This window comes from Eubalaena glacialis, chromosome 5 (assembly GCF_028564815.1).
Source record: "Eubalaena glacialis isolate mEubGla1 chromosome 5, mEubGla1.1.hap2.+ XY, whole genome shotgun sequence".
In the NCBI taxonomy this organism is placed as follows: domain Eukaryota; kingdom Metazoa; phylum Chordata; class Mammalia; order Artiodactyla; family Balaenidae; genus Eubalaena; species Eubalaena glacialis.
Window position 1 is genome coordinate 75,560,259 of NC_083720.1, and position 19,719 is coordinate 75,579,977.

Here is a 19,719-nt window from a genome sequence, read left to right on the forward strand (position 1 = left end):
TTTTGAAAGAAAAATAATCTATGAGTGTATTTAAAATTTTGAATTTAACGAAGTATGTATTTGAAAATAGCATCTTCATTGATTGCACTACATTAAAAGTAATAGAATATGAAATTGATTATGTAAAATCTTCAGTAGATTCACACTGAAACATGTATACGTGTCTTACTATTTCAGTAAAGCAAAGAAGCAGTGTACTAAAATAGGGAAGAATGGACAGACACTAAAATTGTGATCCAAAAATATGATAGTGATCCCCAAATTAAAGTTGCTAGTTGTGTATGTATAAATTCACATTGAATCATATTAACTTGTTTTGAAAAAAAATTTAAAGATACTTTCAGAATGGCGTAGGTCAAAAAAATTATATCCTGTGAAGGGATTGAAATGAAAATCTCAGTCTCTGGTCATCTTTCTTTGTATACTGGTTTCCTTTTAGGAGACTCTTTCTGGGTGCCAGGTATCTGATACTTACTTCTATTAAACAAGAGAGAAAATTAATGTCAACTTTTATCATATTCTTAGTCACTTTTGGTTATTTATTAAAAACTAGATCAGTGACAGTAGAAAAAAATTCACAAATAATTACCAAATTTTATACTTGCATCCTTTTGTCTGAAGACCTTTGTTATTTTATTCACGACAGGCTTTCAATATTTATATCCCTTAATCAATTTTTAATGAAACTAACAGGATTGATTGAGATAATAATTACTTTCTTCCTAGGGAGAACGCCAGTAGTAAATGTTAAAAATTAGCCCCTGGTCCTTACCAGAACTACATGCGCTACATATGTTAAAATTTGCTTTCTATTAATAAAATCAGTTTATACTAGAGAGGCTTGTCCACTCACTTTGCATTTGCAAGAGAGTTGTCTTTGTTTTAAGCGGTGGTGATTGTAATTAGAGTACAGAAGCACTTAAAGAGTGTGACTAATCTTCCCTGTAATACTCATCCTTGGCCTTGGAAGTTCACCTACATTAGCCCCACAAGCACAATGCCTTTGCTTTTCTTCTGAGATTACTTCTGCTTTCAAAAAGGATAATTATGAAACCTGACTACGGCTTTAGGGAACCTGTTGTCTCAAAAATAGAGGAAAGAGAAGACTGGAGAGGTTACTCCAGACAACATTATTTCTAAAGTTCAGTGAATTTCTTATTCCAACAATAAATTGCTTGTTCTGAATCCGAACCCATTCAGAAGTTGTGCCTGGATCTGTGACTCTTGAATCTTTAATGTGGTGAGAATTAACTAAATGAAAAGAGAAAATAATGAGGATTTAGTGATCCATAAATGAGTACTTTGTCCTATGAAAAAGATAAAATGTAGAAATAGTTAATTTTGAATGTATTTGATTTAATGAGACTAAAAGGTGATCAATGTATGTGTTAATAGTCTTTACATTGCTTTGTAATCTTATTTAAGCTTTACTAGCTACTAAAGGTGATTTAAAAGAATTTTCTTGTTTACTAGCTAATATAGTATTTTCCCAGATGGCTAACATATATTTCAACACTTGCTATTTATTAAAGTAAGTGAGAGAGAGGTGGTATGAACTAATGATAAAAAAATAAATACTTCCCTGGTGTAAGAATATTTAGAAGCCCTGTAGGATATTGATAGGCAATGGCATTATCTGGATGTGCGTTCTTTTTCAAAATGGCAAAATCATTCCATTTCTTTGCTGTATAACCTCTGTTTATAAGGATGACAAATCTTTTAATTATGTTTAGATTATCTATGGCATTATACTGTAGAGTACCAGTGATTATTGCTTAAGCTGTCTATTTAATATTAATTTTCAGCTACATGCTTTCCATATTTTAAACACCTGTCCAGATTTCCTTTGATGCTTATCCTTAGAGAACATTTCCATGTCATCCTGTCAGCACTTAAGGAATACAAATTCAGATGAATTCTAATGCTGGTTAAGCAGTACCTATCTGTGGTATATTTGCTGGGGGTGGTAGTGAGGGAAAGATACCAATTCATATTAAAACCAAATATTTGTAAATTGAGACTATCTGGATTACTCCTTATTTTACTAGATTGTGAGCTGTTGGAGAGAGCATAGGCTGTGTATTTCCATTTATGTTTCCCCACAGTGCTAATCACAGAGGTCTTGTGTATACTTGACATTCCCTTAATATGTTAGCTAATTGAGTTCACAGGATATTTATGTATCCGTAACACCAAAGGGATTTTCACATTGACAGTTGGTACAGGCACTTATTAATCAGAACGAGCACTGGCTTTAAACTACAGTATGGCTGCATAGATATATATACATATACCAGATGAATGTAGGCCTTGATTAAAGCCACATTTTCAGTTACCATTTACCACAGAGTCACATGCTTACAGTATATTCTGTAGAGTTTGCTGTAATTTAGATCACCTTAAGAAGCATAAGCAACTAATGAAAGAAAGCTGTGGTTCAGGAGTCTTTTTGTAAGTACTCCATTTAAAGTACATTTAAGCTTAAAAAGTACTCCATTTGTCTTTGAGAAACCTTGGGTTTTCTTTTTGCTTCCTTGAGAAATAATAAAAGGAAAAATGAAAAAAAATCTTTGGAGAATTAATTTGAACATTTTAATGTTGCATTTGTTAACATTAGCTTTCAAATGCTTAAGTTTTTAAGACTGTAGTTCTGTATATGATGGAACAAATATAGTAATGATGTATTATGCCCTTAATTTGGGGTGTTATCCAGATTTGCTTGGAATAGTCCTATTATACCTTTTGTCCCAGCTTAATTATTACTGTTCACTCTCAGAAACGCCCTGGTGTGGAGGATTAAATTTATGGTCAGCTCTTGGAAGTTTACAGATGTGGCTTCTTGCATGAGTGGACAGTTACTCCTTAGCAACGATGAATTGATAGATACAGCTTCATTCAAGGAACTTTTACTGTCAGTTAGTTAACAGAAAAGAAGAGGTGTGTTGCTTCCTCTCCCCCTCAAATACACATACATCTAGAACATACATGAAAGTGACAGAGAGGCCACAGTCGTATTTCTGGCCACAATGGATTTGTATGGAGACTAGAGGAGGTTTTATTTTGGAGAGTACAACAATCATGTAAGGTCCTAAATGAATGTTGTGAGTTCTGGATTAGCTTTTTTAAATGAAAAAGTATTTAATATGGTTCCTTGCCACCATACTAACAGTAGCTTGAAAACAAACACTGGTTATTCAAGATCTTCCTTAATTTTCAGAAAATCTATTATTTTCATTTTCTAGTGAACCAGAAAATTAGATTATTAGATAATCTAAAATTAGATTATTTTCCTGTTAGCAGTATGGTTTCTAGCACCGCGGCTATCAAACTTTTTGGTTACAGACCCCTTTATACTCTTAAAAATTACTATAGCCCGCAGAGAGCTTTTATTTATGTGTGTTACATCTATTTTTTATTAGAAATTAAACCTGAGAAATTAAAATATTATATTTAAAATAATATTTTGAGAGTATACGTAATAATCCCATTACATATTAAGATAACATTTTTATGAAAAATTATTTTTCCAGAATGACAAAAAACATTTAGTGCAAACAGTGGCCTTGTTTTACACTTTTGCAAATCTCTTTACTATGTGGCTTAATAGAAAAAAACTGGAGTCTCCTATTTGCTTCCACATTAAATCTGTTGTGATTTCACATGTCATGTAGCCTCTGGAAAACTTCATTGTACACTTGTAAGAGAATGAGCATGAAAATGGCAAATAACATCCTAGTGTTTATGAAAGGAGTTTTGACCTTGCAGATTCCTAGAAGGGCCTTTGGGACGCCCAGGAAGCTCCAGATAACACTTTGAGAACTGCTGCTTTGGCAGAAGCTTGGCCTGTATTCGATGAATATTTTCTGCATCCTTGAGGAAGTACAATTTTGTCCCTTTATTTGAGAAGCTATTTTGTGAATATAACATTTATTAAGCTGATTTTATAGTTCCATGAAGATTTTTGGTCTTACACAGCAAATCTGCATATTAACTGATGCTGTTTGCCAAAAATGTAAGCATTTTAAAAATGTAGTTTCTAGAAATACCTTTTGAAAAATAATTTCTTGAAGTTTTTGAGAACTGTACTAGTTTTCTATTTTGTTGTGTTTTTCTGTATTTTTTTTTAAAAAACCAAGTCTGTCAGTGTTTTCAGTAAGCTCAGTAGGGTATAATGCTAATTATCTGTAACAAACAGTATTTTTTGGCACAATTAAAGTTAATTTAAATTTAAGTTTTAATAGAAATTAAAAGCTCCTTCAGGATGTTGATTTTTTTTAAATGTCTTTTTTCCCCATGGACGCTCCCTTTATAATAGTTATATTTTTAATACACCATAGATGCTGTGTTTTGTAGAATTTAATTATGGTTTAATATTTGCCTTTTGTTTGTGCTACCCTTCCAGTCACTTTGCCATTAGATGTGAGCTTGTAGAGATTAATTCCTTTACAAGTTATTTGTAAAAATATTGATATTTCTATCAGAGACGTTTTTATTTGTCTAACATAGAATTTTTGTTTTCCGTAGGCTTTTAGATTACTTTATAATGGGAGGATTAAGAGATCTTAATAAAGATAAAATAGTTCACCCATTTTATAGTTAATGTAAAATTATCTTTTTTACTTTTTAGGTGTGGAGTATGCTGATAACTATTTTTGTTGCTTTAAGTTGAGTGACCATAGCACCTTTTAACATATTTTTTCTTTAAAATTGCTTCCATTCCTTTTCGCACCTTTGTGATTATTTTACTTTATTAAGAAATAGTTTTATAGTAGTCTACATCCTGTTTTTTTTTAAAGGGTACATGGTAGATGATGTATGTGTATATACAGTATTTAAAATATTGATACATAGAAAAGCATGTGGTGGAAGGTAATATTTAAAGATTTTTATAAAACTTTTTGTACTCAGTTTTTTTGTGCAGAATTTACTTACGAGCTTGATGACTTGAAAGTAGAAATTGGTGAGACATAAGGAAAGTGATCAGCCTATCTATTTGTAACATACTTAGTGTTGATGAAATTTGTAATTTCCAAGTGAGAAATAGGAAGCATAGTTCACACAGTTCTTCTGCTGTGCTTTTTTCTTTCATTTGAACTGAATAGAGAAATGATAGGTAGTAACTATATGTATTAGTTAGCTCTTGCTCCATAACAAATTACTGTAGAACATAGTGGCTTAAAACAACATACATTTATTATTGAACAGTGTTTGTGGGTTAGGAATGTGGGGACAGCTTAGCTGGTCCTCTGCTTCAAGTTCTCTCACAGGCTTTGAGATGGTCATCTCAAAGGCTTGACTAAGAAAAGATTTCTGTTTGAGTTCACTGACCTCTTTGTTGAAAAGATTCACTTCCTTTCCAACACGGTAGCTTGCTTCATCAAAGCGTGAATGCTGAGAACACAGTAGAGGAAACCAGCAAAATAGAAGTCACTCTCTTTTGTAACCTAGTCACGGAAGTGACATCCCATCATTTTTGCTGTATTTCGCTTGTTAGAAATAAGTCATTATATCTAGCCCACACTCAAGGGGAGGATATAAATACCAGAGGTATAAAAAGACATGAATACCAGGAGGCAGGGATCTCTGGAAGCCATGTCAGAGATTGCCTATCACGTAACTCTTTCTTGCCATAGCTATATAAAATAATGATGGGATACATTGAGAATGAGTTCATAGATAATTTTTATTCATTTATCTTTTGAGTACAGAGCCTCTATTAACTTTGTGAGAATTTTTGAAATTTAGATGAGTTCCTCTTGATATGTTTTGCTGGTCTGCTGCCTTTCTGTTTCTTTGCATCAATTCCTTCAGTCCCTAAATAGGATTTTAGGTCCCCCCCACCCGTATGCTTCTTTACATTTACAAGTACTTATTACATACTGGAATTAGTTAAATCCTATTCTCTTTCTTTTGAAGATGCCAGATAGTATAGGCTGTCATACAGCTGTACTGTTTTACTTCAGAATGTCACATGCTTTGTTTGTTTCATAAAAATTTGAAATGGAATTTATTTTATATGTTTTGAATATTGAGGTGCTCAGCAGTGCAATTAGTAGAGAAGTTTGAATGTAATCCAGTGATTCGCAAAGTATGGTCTCTGGTCAGCAACATCATCATCTCCTTGTTTGGAATGCAGATTCTCTGCCTCACTCCAGACCTACTGAATCAGAAATTCTAGGGGAGGGGCCCAGCAGTCTGTGTTTTAACAAATTCTTGAGGTGATTCTGATGGCCCCTGAAGTTTCAAAACCACTAATCTATTCATTCCCTTTAGAACTTGAATATTACTTTTCCAAAAACTTTTGGCCTGTAATAGAAATCTTGCTTTTACTATTGTATACAAAACTTTCCAGGAAAACAAACATTTTTTCCCTACTCATTTTACAGATAAAGGACACAAAAAAGAAACACAGTGCGTGCTTTGTGTATTTCAAGCCTGTTGGCTGGGCAGCATGTATGTTGGCCAGGAAAGGTGGGATTGTTGAGGGAGACAGGACCTGTAATTTTGAGATGCATTTTCTTTTTCATTACATTGTTTCTTTTGTTAACAAAAGTCAAATACCAAACGGTGATTATTTTAGATGAAAATTGTGTTGGTTTAACATTATATCACATATTAAATTTTCTTAGTAGCATTTTGAAAATACATTTGCTAATTGTCAAAGAATGGATTGTATAGTGTTTCATCAACTTTTAAGTTCTGTTTCAGTGAACACTTAACAAATAAAGATTTGCATTGAGTTATCTTAGATGAAATATAGGTCTCACAAGAAGGACCCTTTATAAAGTTCTCATGCCAGCTTTCTGATGTGTAGATACTGTTTGGAAAGACATCTATATCTGTCTATGTTGCATAATTTTTGTGTTCTTAATTCTTTTCAGTTGATTTTTTAAAAATCTGTCCTATGATACTACTGTAGTAAGATTAAAATTTAAAGCAAAATGTTTGTAATTTTAACTACCTTCGTAGCATACTTAATAGTTTGGTTATATTCTTTTATTTTTATGTTTTGTGAAAGTTTGATAAATGTTTTTGAGGACTAAATTTTGAGAGGGCTGACTAGTATTTTCTTACTTCACCATGAATTCACATTGTAGTTAGCTGAAGTGATGCATGTTGCTCGTGTATTTACTTAGGTAAAGTTATTAGGATTACAGAGTGGGTTGCTGAATTTGGTACGGTTTTTTATCTTACACACCTAGGACAATAGTCATTCATTTAAATAGTCATGTATTTAAATGTGAAAACTAGGTCACATAGTGAAGTCCAGTAGTGCTCTAAAAAAATCTGTACTGTTCTAAAGAAAAGTAACAGTAGACATTAAGAACATTTAATATGCTCTACCTTCCTTAATTTCCCATTTAGTTTGGTGTCTGGGACTCTGCTAGTTTGTATTGTTTGCTGGATTCTTTTAGCTTAGTAATATAGGAAGCAGCAAGGTACCTCAGGATGGATGAGAATTACCATGAAGTGTAGCTCATTTTAGTAGACTTGTGGATGCCTAATGATTTTTGAAACATGATGGCTGCCTTATATATCTTTTTCAATCTTCTTGGTTTTGTAAGTTTAGCATATCCTTTTATTGCATGGGTGGTTAAATAAGGTGCTTCATTCTCCATTTTAAGGCCACTTGCTGCTTTAAGATCTTTTTGTATAAACCTCTTATTCTGGTAAAACATGCACAGAAAAAGTTTAAATAAATTATTGACAGATGTTTCATTGACAAGCAAACACTTGAAAGCAGTTTTTTTCATTATTTTTTCCTATGCATTTAGTTAATGAATTAGATTACTTTTTCCTCTTTGGGAATAGTTTTGATGCAGTGTTTAAGATTGGGTTTAGTAAACCATTCTGACTTTGTTGAAGTTATTATGGTATAAAATTTTCCTTGAAAAAGTTTTTTATTTTTTTAATTTTTCTACTTAGAAATGTCATTTTTCTTCAGACAAGAAACTGTTACAATTTGCATGACACATAAATTTTAAATTAGGATTTATGGGCACATTTGACCAATGTAAATTGAGAATGTTTATACATAGCTTATTTCTTAAAGTTTATAATGTGTGCTGATGAGTGAGAGTCACTCAAATTAGTATTTACTGACTTCTATAGAAGTAGACTTAGTGTGCCCTAGGGGTTTATATATATGAATTGGCTATACCCCCTATCTCTACTCCCACAAGTCAAGGGAAGTAATAACCTTTCCACACTCCTGTCAACAACAGTAAAACAATTCACACTAACACTTGAACCTCCCTCGTAGCTTTACTAAAGTGAATATCCATCATCTTCCAAGTTACCTTGCACTACCTGCAGTATTTAAGAACCCATTGATCACTTTCCCTATTAAACTGTTAAAATAACAAGATCAGATGTTGATTATCAAACTTAGTGTTAATTTCATGGAGTTTGATATTTGTGTATGCACAGGTGTGCTTTTTTAACTGATGTCTCACTTCGTTTGTGATTACAACTAGTGGGGGAAACCTTGTCATGAAGTTGTTAGACTGGGATTTCATCAGGAAGTCTGACGTTACATTTGAATTGTTGGTCCTCTGCAAGAAAACAGAATGCTGCTTTTGACTGAATAAGCCAGGACAATGAGGCGAGGGGTTTTATTTCAAGGTTTTCTTTGGTGATGGCATAAATACATAACAGGTTATGAAATCCAATTACTATATTAAATTTCATCACTTGTTTTTTAGGTATTCCAATAACTGTACCACCTCCAGGTAAAACTTTTTTCATGTTTTCTCCATCATTGTTAATAAACATGAAATTTCAAGCTTACAGTTACAGGAGGGACAGTGTTGATGTGGTTAGAATGTGGAATAGGCTATTGGGATTTCAAGGTCCTATTTTCAGCTCTGCCTTTGCTTCATTCGAGTTTTGATTAAGATATTTAGTTTTCTTATACTTGTCTTACCCATTTCTGTAGAAATAGAGATTCTGAGAAAATTCTTACCATATCAATTTATTAAAGAAAGCAGTATAGGATTAAAAATAAATTTTTATTAAAAATTGTTTTTTCAGACCAATGAATTTTTTATATATGATGAAGTGACTGCAAGAGAAGAGAAAGATCATTTATCTTGACTTTATCATTGTTTCTGATTTTTTTTTTTTTTACCCTGCTGGCATAACTCAATGTTGTGAGAAAGTATGTTCTGAACCATACAGATAGGTTGACAGCTGGACAGATGGTTGTTCATAGAGTGGTGATTAAATTGTTCATTGTTGTAAAGATATGATCAATAGGAGTTTATATGTGGCCCAGTGTTTTTTACATTTTTTTTCAGTTCTTTTTTAATTTTTTTATTTTTTGGTAGTGTGATACAAATATGATAGCAAGTGTGTTTACTGAGTTCAGTTTTAAAAGTCAAGTATAAAGAGAATGAGAGGTGACAATGCTTGGAAGGGTGGGTCTAAATTCAAAATGACCTTGATAAACAGAAAATAGTGGAGTTTAGATAGCATGGGATGGGATAGTGTACATATTTAGATGTGGGATAGAGAGTCACTGATTATGTATGAATATGTCTGAAGAAGACTTATTAAGAAAAGTCATAAAGGAATCATTGGTGTGTCTTTATAGGTTAAAAAGAAGTGTGATTTTAAGGCTATATAAAGTAGGATTGTGACTCTAGGACTAATGTAGTAATTGCTAAATTTTACACTGCTAAGATGTTTAATAGAGGAGAACCTAATACTGGACACAGTGAAGATGAGCATGGTGAATTTGAAACAGCTTGAAGCAGGGCTAAAAATGGATTTAAATGGACTTTTGAGAAGGATTAGGAGAACTGGGATTCATTTTTACCTAGAATACTGAAAAGGAAGCTTAGTGGAAGTGTTTTCAAACATGTATTTCAATGGATTGCTTTTTGTCCTCATGCAGATCAGCATATGATTTGTAGTGAGAGAGATTGAAATTATATAATTTAATGTGCTTCCTAATAGTCAGGGTTATTAAAGCTTGGCAGGAATTGGTGTCATAAGGAATTGGTATCATAAGTTGTAGAATCTTCAAGTCTTGTTGGGATATTTTATTGCCTATCTGAATTTGAAAGTGCAGAGTAGATTAACTGTTAAGGTCCCTTGTAGCCATACTCTGTGGTATTTCATTTAGGTTTTGTGAATTATTCAGAATGCAGACCTCATGATATAAAGGTGCAAATTATTTCCTTTCTAAACTAATTAAAAAACTGTATTATGTGCTTTTCTTTATAAATTAGTTCTTTAGGGTTGTGCTATTTAAAACGTATTTTATGATGGATGTTCTCAGCCTTAAGCATTTATATATTTACTGATAAGATTTTATTTATAAATTACACATTTTAAGGAAATTTCTATACATCTAAACTCTCAAAATATTTTTTGAAAGAGGTAAATGCTATTTTATTTGCTTTTCTTCTAAAATACTTAAAATATATCTGGTGGCAACACTACTACTGTTTTATATATGGAAAAGGTAAGGCATTGAGATTAACTTTCTCACACTCACAAAATGGGCTGTGTGTGGTGCTGAAAATAAGACCGGGTGTCCTGACTCCCAGTTTGTGCTCTGTGTATTAGACCAGACTGTTCATTTAAAGTTATATTCCTCCAAAAATCTGTTCATAAATTTAAGCTCCATTTTTTTTCTGTCCGTTATAACATAGAGAAGCACGTTATATCCCCAGAGAAATTTAGTGACACACAGCAACTTTAACTCTTGGCATTAAGTGTATGTTCTATTAACTTTTTTTATCTTATGATTGAATGTTTCAGGTTTTCCTCCTCCACCAGGAGCTCCACCTCCATCTCTTATACCAACAATAGAAAGGTAATCAGTATGGATACTATAAACTTTTTTTATCATTGATAGGCTTCTGACAGAAGAATCATATGTATCTTGGTAATATTTTCAGAGGTTTAATTTTATAAGCAATAGTACCTGCCTTTTAATTCATAAGTCTAGATCTATATTAGTTACTTTTATATAAGATGTTGGACCTATAGCCTAATAACAAAACAGGACAAAGAAAACTAAATGATAGTATTTTGAAATATCTTGCTTTGATTTACGATACTCTTATTAAAGAAACCCCTAGATTGTAAAAACTTGGCTGTAGTCAAGTTTTGTGGGATGTACAAACAGATGACTAGTAATCATGAATAATGCATGTCTGTTTTAGGATTAAGTAAGGATAACTATTTTCAGGGACCCCAGAGCAAAGCTGCCTTATTCCTTGCTACCCAGTGCAACTCAGCTTCCACAAAGGAAGATTGGATCCCTTCTGCGTGGCAATAGCCTTATTTTTCATACCCTGCGTTTATGGTTTATGTTATTTGGAATGCTGTGGTAAAGAACATTTACCTCATGGATGGCAATACCATGTTTAACCCCATAGGTTTTGGAATCACACTAACCTGGTTCAAATTTGGCTTCAGAATTCCCAGCTTTGTGTTCTTAAGCAAGGTTCAAAACTATTCATTGAGACTCAGATTCCTCTTTTACCAAATGGGGGGGTTGGTAGAGTTGTGAAGATTAAAACAGCTAGTGAATATAAAGCATCAGCACCATTCTTTGCAGATAGAAATAACTAATAAATGGTAGCTATTATTATTTCCTCTAAAGTGGCAAATAAACTCTGTAAAAAATACTGTATTTCTGAAAAAGTGATTTAAACTATATAAAAAGAAAAATTGTGAGAACTTTACATCAATAACATCAAACCGTGCATATGTTTTTCAAACGAAATGATAAAACTCAGTGAAGTGTGACTTGTGAGACCATAGGATTTAATTTTAAGTTTTTGTTAAACATATATTTGTTTTCATGATCAAAATGTTAAAAAGTAGTATTTGTTGATTCTATCAGTAGGGCTGAATTTCTAATTTTTAATCATTAAAGTCAGTTTTTTAAGGCAAAATTTTAACTAAAGTCTGAAATACTTTGTTAACCTCAAAGTTTCTGTTACTTATTGTGAGTCAGGCTGAATTGATTGGATTACTCATGTTAGTACTAACAAGCTATATTTTCTTTACAAGTAGGTGTTAGGTTTTGAGGCTAAATAGCCTGTGTTTTAAAGTATTAAAAAATAAAGTTACAGAATTATAGCTACCATTATATGGTGATTAAATAAAAGCCATAATTCTGCCTTACGTTTTGCATTTGCACCAAATTATTAAAATTCAGAACTTCCTTGCAACACATAAAAATATATTTTTCTTCGACAGTGGACATTCCTCTGGTTATGATAGTCGTTCTGCACGTGCTTTTCCATATGGCAATGGTAAGTGTTATTTTTTAATTGCCCAGATTCAGTTTGAATCAGTAAAGTACTTAAGTACTTTTAAAACAATAGAAACATACTTCCATGGTTTAAAGTACTATCTTACAGAGCAATTAAAAAATATTTACTACAGGAAGAACTAGGTCCTACATATATTCCAGGTTACTTAACAGAATACTTTTCATTTCTTTATCAACTATACTTTTAAAAATTAACAAATGGTGACACAACGGGGATATTTGTCCCTTGCCTTTTCCTAAAAGGATTTAGGATTTGTCACCAAATTGTCGATCTTCATTGTCCATAATCTTTTTTGTTTAACTCACGGCATCTGACTAACCTCTTTCTCATCTTTCCCCCTCACTGGTTTATCTTTTCTTCTAGATCATTTGGCAGGTTCTCTTTCATGTTCACTCTTGACAACTTTATCCCTTCTAAGGCCTTCTGATACCACTTTCTGCTTAGATTTCTTGATCCATTCATTTATTTTAAAAGAGCTGTGCATTGTACTAGGTTTTAAGGATGCAGTAAACTAGACATAGGTTTGCTTGCCTTCAACAAAGTATAAGCTAGTGAGGAAACAACCAGGTGACAGAAGAGGGTATCATAGGAGCATGATGGAGGGGTCTCCCACTCCACTGGAGTGGGGTGTAGATGATTTGATTTGGGGTTCAAATCATGTTCAGAAACATGGGGGTGTGAGAGAGTGTGGTAGGCTTTATGGACTGAATGAAGTGTGGTGTGGTCGGAGTGTGGAGAATACGATGAACATCTAGAGATGAGATAAGAAATGGTGTGGGGCGTTACAGCCATGCTGTAGAGTTTAGACCTTAGTCAGAGGGCTGTGAGGAGCCATTTAGTTTTATGCTGATTTGCATAATTGTTAGGTTTACATTTGAAAAGCGTCCATTCTGGCTACTTACTGTGAGGAAATTGGGGATTTGTAGGGTGGGAGAAAGGTGGGAAGGGCAGAGATGCCTGCTTGATTGGGAGAACAAGAAGCTGTTAGAGTAATCCAGGGGAAGAAATTTATAGTCCTGAATTCAGCTGATACCATGGGGGATGGAGAAAATTAGTGGTTCCAAAGGCATTTATGGAGTAGAATTTGTAAGTCTTGGTGAGAGATCAGATCATAGTATCAGTCATATACTTTCAGTTAACCTTCTAGGTATCTGTGTCAGGGTTTTGTACTGTCCTTCAGACCCACCTTGTTCAAAGCCACATATTCCATTCATTCACATCAAAAGGTGGTCTTTCTGTTATTTGTTTCAGTGGTTATATCACATTTTTTCCCCTGGGCTCCCAGGAAGTCATACTCTTTGGGTTGGAATCTTGCTTCCCCCTCTCATTATTTATGTGACTTTTATAGATCTTTAACCATTAAATGGAGAGCAAAATTCTTCCTCATAAGATCAGAGAGAATACACTGAAGCACATTAGTCCTGCCATTTAATAAACACTCAAATATTAGCTGTTAATTTTCTGATTATCCCCATCTCCAACAAGCTCCAAGTTCCTTCCCTTTTCTGCACTTGGAGGTGGTTATTTTTCACATGTTAATTGAATATAAAGGACTCAGCACAGTGCCTATAATATGTACATACTCAATAAGCATTACTTATAAAATTAATTAAAATTTATTTTTACCTTTTTTATGGCACTTAACATTTTCTGCTTTGTCATTAAATTCCTGTGTATTTGTTTCAGTACAGGTGAACTTGAGGAATAGCCCATATCAGAAAGAATAAGACTTTATTCTTGAGATTACCTGTGCAGTTTCCTTGTGGAAGATTTCATTTTAAAAAAACTGGCTAAGCATTTAACTTTTTCTCAAAGTAATATATGCACATTTTTAATAAAAAAGCAAGAGTTTTCTGCTCGCTCTTTACCACCCCCTCAGAGATGAGCTTTTTTCTCCCCTTTAATGAGGATGTCTTTAGTGCTAACAATGATAAAGCATAGCACAAGAATTAAATAGAGGAAAGTTAGGTTTCTTTATCCCAGTCAAACAAAGCCTTGGAATGAAGATGATAAATACTACTTCCTCTTTATTGGTAATTCTGTTTTACCTTTGTTTATTTTAGAATTTTGTAGTTCATCCTCAAACACTACTAAGTAACTGTAGATGGAAACAGTGATTTTTCTTGATGTGCATATTAAGATTGTGCTTATAAAGTAATATCTAGTTAAAAAGTAATCTTTGCAGGAATATTGAAGAACTGCAGAGACAAACATTTTTATTGGTTTTTAGTTCTTTTGATGGTCTGCATGGCATTTCTACATAGGCTTATCACCCTATTTCTTGATTATATAACTTTAGATACCATCTGTTATCTTCCTAGTGTGATAGATGTGTATTTTACTCACTTACCATCATTACTCCTCTCCTATTCCCCTGAAGTGAAATTATATTACTCTCTTTCTTCCTCTTTTTATTTATATACCTACCCTCTGTTTCATGTACCATCAGTCTCTACTACTGTGTGTCTTTCCAAGCCTTCACCTCTTTTTCCATCTCTGCCTCCCCGCTTTGATCAGCTATACTTCTTTTTTTTTTTTTAGATTTTTTATTGATTGATTGATTGCTATGTTGGGTCTTCGTTTCTGTGCGAGGGCTTTCTCCAGTTGTGGCAAGCGGGGGCCACTCTTCATCGCGGTGCGCGGGCCTCTCACTATCGCGGCCTCTCTTGTTGCGGAGCACAGGCTCCAGACGCGCAGGCTCAGTAACTGTGGCTCACGGGCCCAGCCGCTCTGCGGCATGTGGGATCTTCCCAGACCAGGGCTCGAACCCGTGTCCCCTGCGTTGGCAGGCAGATTCTCAACCACTGCGCCACCAGGGAAGCCCCAGCTATACTTCTAATATTCTGTCTTGTAACCAAAATTATCTGTGCCCTGACAAATATTTTATTCTAAAAGCTGAACAATAAACCATAGTCACATTATTAGGACTGTGTAAATATTCTGTACTATAGTGATAATTATACTCAAGCCCCTCAAAGAAGAAATTTTCTATGGCAAATACATTAAAAGTATCATTTTTTTTAACACTTCATCAACTGTGCAAAGTCATACCACATTTTAATTGGGTTCATATTTGAACCATGAGTTTCTCTACCTCAAGTATACAAAGATATTCTTTAATACATTTTTCCCCAAAAAAAGTTTTCAAATTTCTTTTTCCTGTGTAAGTTCTTAAGCCATCTGGAATTAATTTTTGCCTACGTTATAAAGTAAAGGTGTAATTGTCCCAGTGTTACTTGTTTATCCTTCCTGAGGGATCTACAGTGTCATCTCTCCATTCGTGTATCAAGTTTCCCTGCGTGCATGGATCTGTTTCTTACCTTTCTAGACTATTCATTCGGTTAATTTAACTGTCCCTGTGCTAATAATGCCACACTACCTTACTTTTGAGTTGTATAGTAAATCTGATATCTGGTTCAGCAAAATCTATCTACCTTATTCTGCTTCAGAAGTATTTTGGGGCCATTGCTCTTACATATCTATTTTAGAATCAACTTTGCAAGTTCCATGAAACACTCTGTTGATTTTTATTAATAATTAACGCTTATATTATGCATACAGTATGACAAACACTGTTAATTCATGTAACCCTGACAGTCTTATAAAGCAGGCATACTGTTACGACCCTCATTTTATGGACTAGGGAATTTAAGAACAGCCACATTAAGGCCATTTTCCTAATGTCACACAATAAGTGGCAGAGGCAGGATTTGAAACCTTGTAGCCTCGCTCCAGAGTCCTTTCTCTTACTATACCGTGTTATTGTTACATTGATGCTCTAGAACAGTTTGTAGGAATTCATACCTTACAACATTGAGTTAATGTATGAACAAGTACTCTCCATTTAGGGAGGTGTTCTTTAATGTGTTTCAGCTGAGTGCTATAATTGTCTCCATACACTTCTTGCACATCTTTGGTTAGATTTAGTCATAGGTACCTAATGTTTTTTTTTGTTCTTATAAATGGTGTATTCATTTAAGCTCCATGTACTGTTTGTATTTGCTTGTATTTAGAAATATAATTGGTTTTTGTTTTATTTATATGTATATATATTGATCAATATATATGTTGATCTTGTAACCTGTTACCTGTTGAACTCTCACTATAATTTGTCTGTGAATTTTCTTCAGGCAGTATCATCTGCAATTCCTTCCGTTTCAGACTCTTATTCCTCACCTCCCCCTGCCCCCAACCCCCTTTTTTTGGTCTTATTGTTCTGGCTAGGATCTCCGTATAATATTGAAGTACTGAAAGTGGAGTTCTTGTCTGGGGACACCCCCCCTTTTTTTTTTTTTTAAAGGAAATGCATTTATATTTATACTACTAGATTTTTACTCAGGTTTTTGATAAAACCCTATGTCAGTATAAGGAAAATCTCTTCTTGTTTTCCAAGGGCTTTTAAACTGTGAACGGATATTGAGCTTTATCAGATGCTTTCTGAGTTGATCATATTGTTTTCCTTCTCTGTTAATGTGGCAGATTTCTAAATTTTTCTAATATTGAGCCACCTTTTGTTTGCTGAGGTAAACCTAACTTGGTCATGATTGATTACCTTTTTATTTTTTAAAAATAAACACTGACTTATTTAGGATTTTGACAACCAAGTTCATATGTAAGATTGTTCTGTGATTCTCCTTTATTTGTACTGTCCTTAACTGGTTTTAGTATTAAGGTTATACAAGCCACATGGGATAAGTTAGGCAATAATCTTTTTTTCCTATTCTCTGGAAGTTTGTATATTATTAGAGTGATCTGTAGTAAAAGTCACCTGTAAAAGCCATCTGGTCTTGTGGGAAGGTTTTAAATTACGGATTTAATGTCTTTAATAATTATGGGACTAGTCAAGATTTCTTTTCATTCTTGAGTTACTTAATGTGTTGGTCTAAAGTATATAATATTCTCTGTGTTGTTTAATCTCTGCAACGTCTGTAGTTGTAGTCCCTTATTGGTTCTGATAATTTTTATGAGGTCTCTTTTTTTCTTAATCTTGTCAGAAGATTATCATGTTTTATTCGTCTAGTCTTTAAAAACCAACTTTTAGCTTTGTTTATTGTATGGTAGTTTTCTATTTACTTGATTTCTACTTTTATCTTTATTATCTCCCTTCTGTTAGATTATTCTGTTTTTTCCTAGGTTCATAAGTTGAAAGCTTAATTCATTCGCTTTCCATTTTTTCTAATGTAGTGTTTTTTAAGATTAATTTCCCTCCAGAACAGTTTTCATCTCTAGACTTTTGATATATTGTGTTTTTATTTATGTTCGGTTTTTAAACTATTTTAAATTTATGACTTTTTTGACCCCTGAGTTATCAGAAGTGTGTTTTAAATTTGATATATATGGAGATTATTTTCCCATAATTTTTAATTTTTACTTCTAATTTAAATTGTATGGTGGTCGGAGAACATGGTGTCTATTATACTTATCCTTTGAAAGTACGTAGTATATTTTTATAAATGTTTCATATGGGTGAGAAGAATGAGTATTCTTTACCTGCCCTGGGCAGTAGTCTATGTTATGTCCATTCAATCAACTTTGTTAGCGGTATTTTGCTCGGTCCTCATATATCTATAGTGATTTTTTTTTTTGCTTAAAGTGTCAGTAATTGAAAAAGTATGTTAATCTCCCATGATCATGGTGGATTTTTCTATTTCTACCTGTATTATTTCTATTAGTTTTTACTGTGTAAAAAGTAAGGCAATGGTGTTAGATATTTGGAAGTTTAATTTGTTCTGTCTTCTTGGTCAGTTGCATCCTCCACCTTCAAGTAGTCATCCTTTCTTCCCCGAGTAATCCTTTTTGTATGAGTCTGCTTTAATACAACTACTCATATGGAAATTGGGGGATATTAGTATTAGTATTTTATTTTATTACTATTTTATTAGTATTTTATTTTATTTTATTAGTATTTTCCTTTTTTTCCTCCCATTCTTTTAGTTTCAACCATTTTGTGTGTTTTTTATGTCTCTTCAGCATTTAGGTAGAATTTTTAAAAGTACAAATCAATAATCTCTGTCACTTAACTGATTAATTAATTCAATGCCTTTTGTATTATTGTGATTTTTGAGCTATTTACACTTGTCTCCCATACCCGCATTCTTTCTAATTCTGTTTTGAATTGACTGAATTTTTCAGGTGATTTTTAAAAAATTCTATTTTTCCCTACATTGTTTTGAAATAATATACTTATTTCTGTTTTTTAGTGGTTACTCTTGAAATGTAATATGCATATATCTGGTAGAAGTTTTTTTTGGTGAACTCTGTTGTTTATAACTTTTGCTTATTTTTGTTTATGAATGCCTTTGTTTTAGTCTTATTCTTGAAATATAATTTTGAGTACATATTTCTAGGTTGATTGTTACTTTCTTTCAGCACTTTGAAGATGTCCTTATGTACTCTGGTTTACATTTTTTTTTTTTTTTTAAACCCCACATTTGTTTACTTATTTATTTTTTGGCTGTGTTGGGTCTTCATTTCTGTGCGAGGGCTTTCTCTAGTTGTGGCAAGCGGGGGCCACTCTTCATCGCGGTGCACGGGCTTCTCACTATCGCGGCCTCTCTTGTTGCGGAGCACGGGCTCCAGACGCGCAGGCTCAGTAGTTGTGGCTCACGGGCCTAGTTGCTCTGCGGCATGTGGGATCTTCCCAGACCAGGGCTCGAACCCGTGTCCCCTGCATTAGCAGGCAGATTCTCAACCACTGCGCCACCAGGGAAGCCCCCCTCTGGTTTACATTTTTGATGTATTGGGAAGTTTGTGGTGTATCTAATTCTCGTTTGCTGTTCACCTTGCAAAATGAAGAGTCTTTATATGTTAGATCTTTAAGGTTTGTTTCTGGGTATTTACCCAGACTGTGGGTATTCACCATATGTTATTTCTATATTCTATATATAAAATAATTTTCTTTTTAATCTAGTGAAGCGTTTCTGTGGGATATTTACTTTTTTTGGTCTTTTTTGTTTTTTAAGTACCATAACTTTTGTTTTTAATTATTATTATTTTTTCTCTGTAGTTGCCTTTCCCCACCTTCCTGGTTCTGCTCCTTCATGGCCTAGTCTTGTGGACACCAGCAAGCAATGGGACTATTACTCAAGAAGAGAGAAAGACCGAGATAGAGAGAGAGACAGAGACCGAGAACGAGATCGTGATCGAGACAGAGAAAGAGAACGCACCAGAGAGAGAGAGAGGGAGCGTGATCATAGTCCCACGCCGAGTGTTTTCAACAGGTATGTTCAGCGTGCAGGAATTTGTACACCTGTATTTTATATGCACTTTAGAATTTATATTCAGTGCCAGGATGGAAAATCCACTACAATTGGGAAAGGATTGCTTGAAGAGTAGTTAGGATAGCCATTTTAAAAGCATCAAGGCTGTTTATTCATAAGGACTTCCCACTGTCTAAAGCAGCAGTCTTCAAATTTGTTTG

The 19,719-nt window shown here is 33.6% G+C and overlaps 1 protein-coding gene across 30 annotated transcripts in view; it reads left to right on the plus strand.

Annotated features, from left to right (window-relative positions):
- Positions 1-19,719, plus strand: part of FIP1L1 (factor interacting with PAPOLA and CPSF1) — a 63,913-nt gene that overhangs the window by 35,549 nt on the left and 8,645 nt on the right. For 13 of the 30 annotated variants that reach the window (XM_061192282.1, XM_061192276.1, XM_061192277.1 and 10 more), the window contains 4 exons: positions 8,706-8,732; positions 10,771-10,825; positions 12,223-12,278; positions 19,306-19,519. In XM_061192282.1, the coding sequence (XP_061048265.1) occupies positions 8,706-8,732; positions 10,771-10,825; positions 12,223-12,278; positions 19,306-19,519 (352 nt within the window). The remainder of the gene's footprint in view (positions 1-8,705; positions 8,733-10,770; positions 10,826-12,222; positions 12,279-19,305; positions 19,520-19,719) is intronic. The other 17 variants (XM_061192278.1, XM_061192285.1, XM_061192279.1 and 14 more) reach the window with 4 other exon arrangements.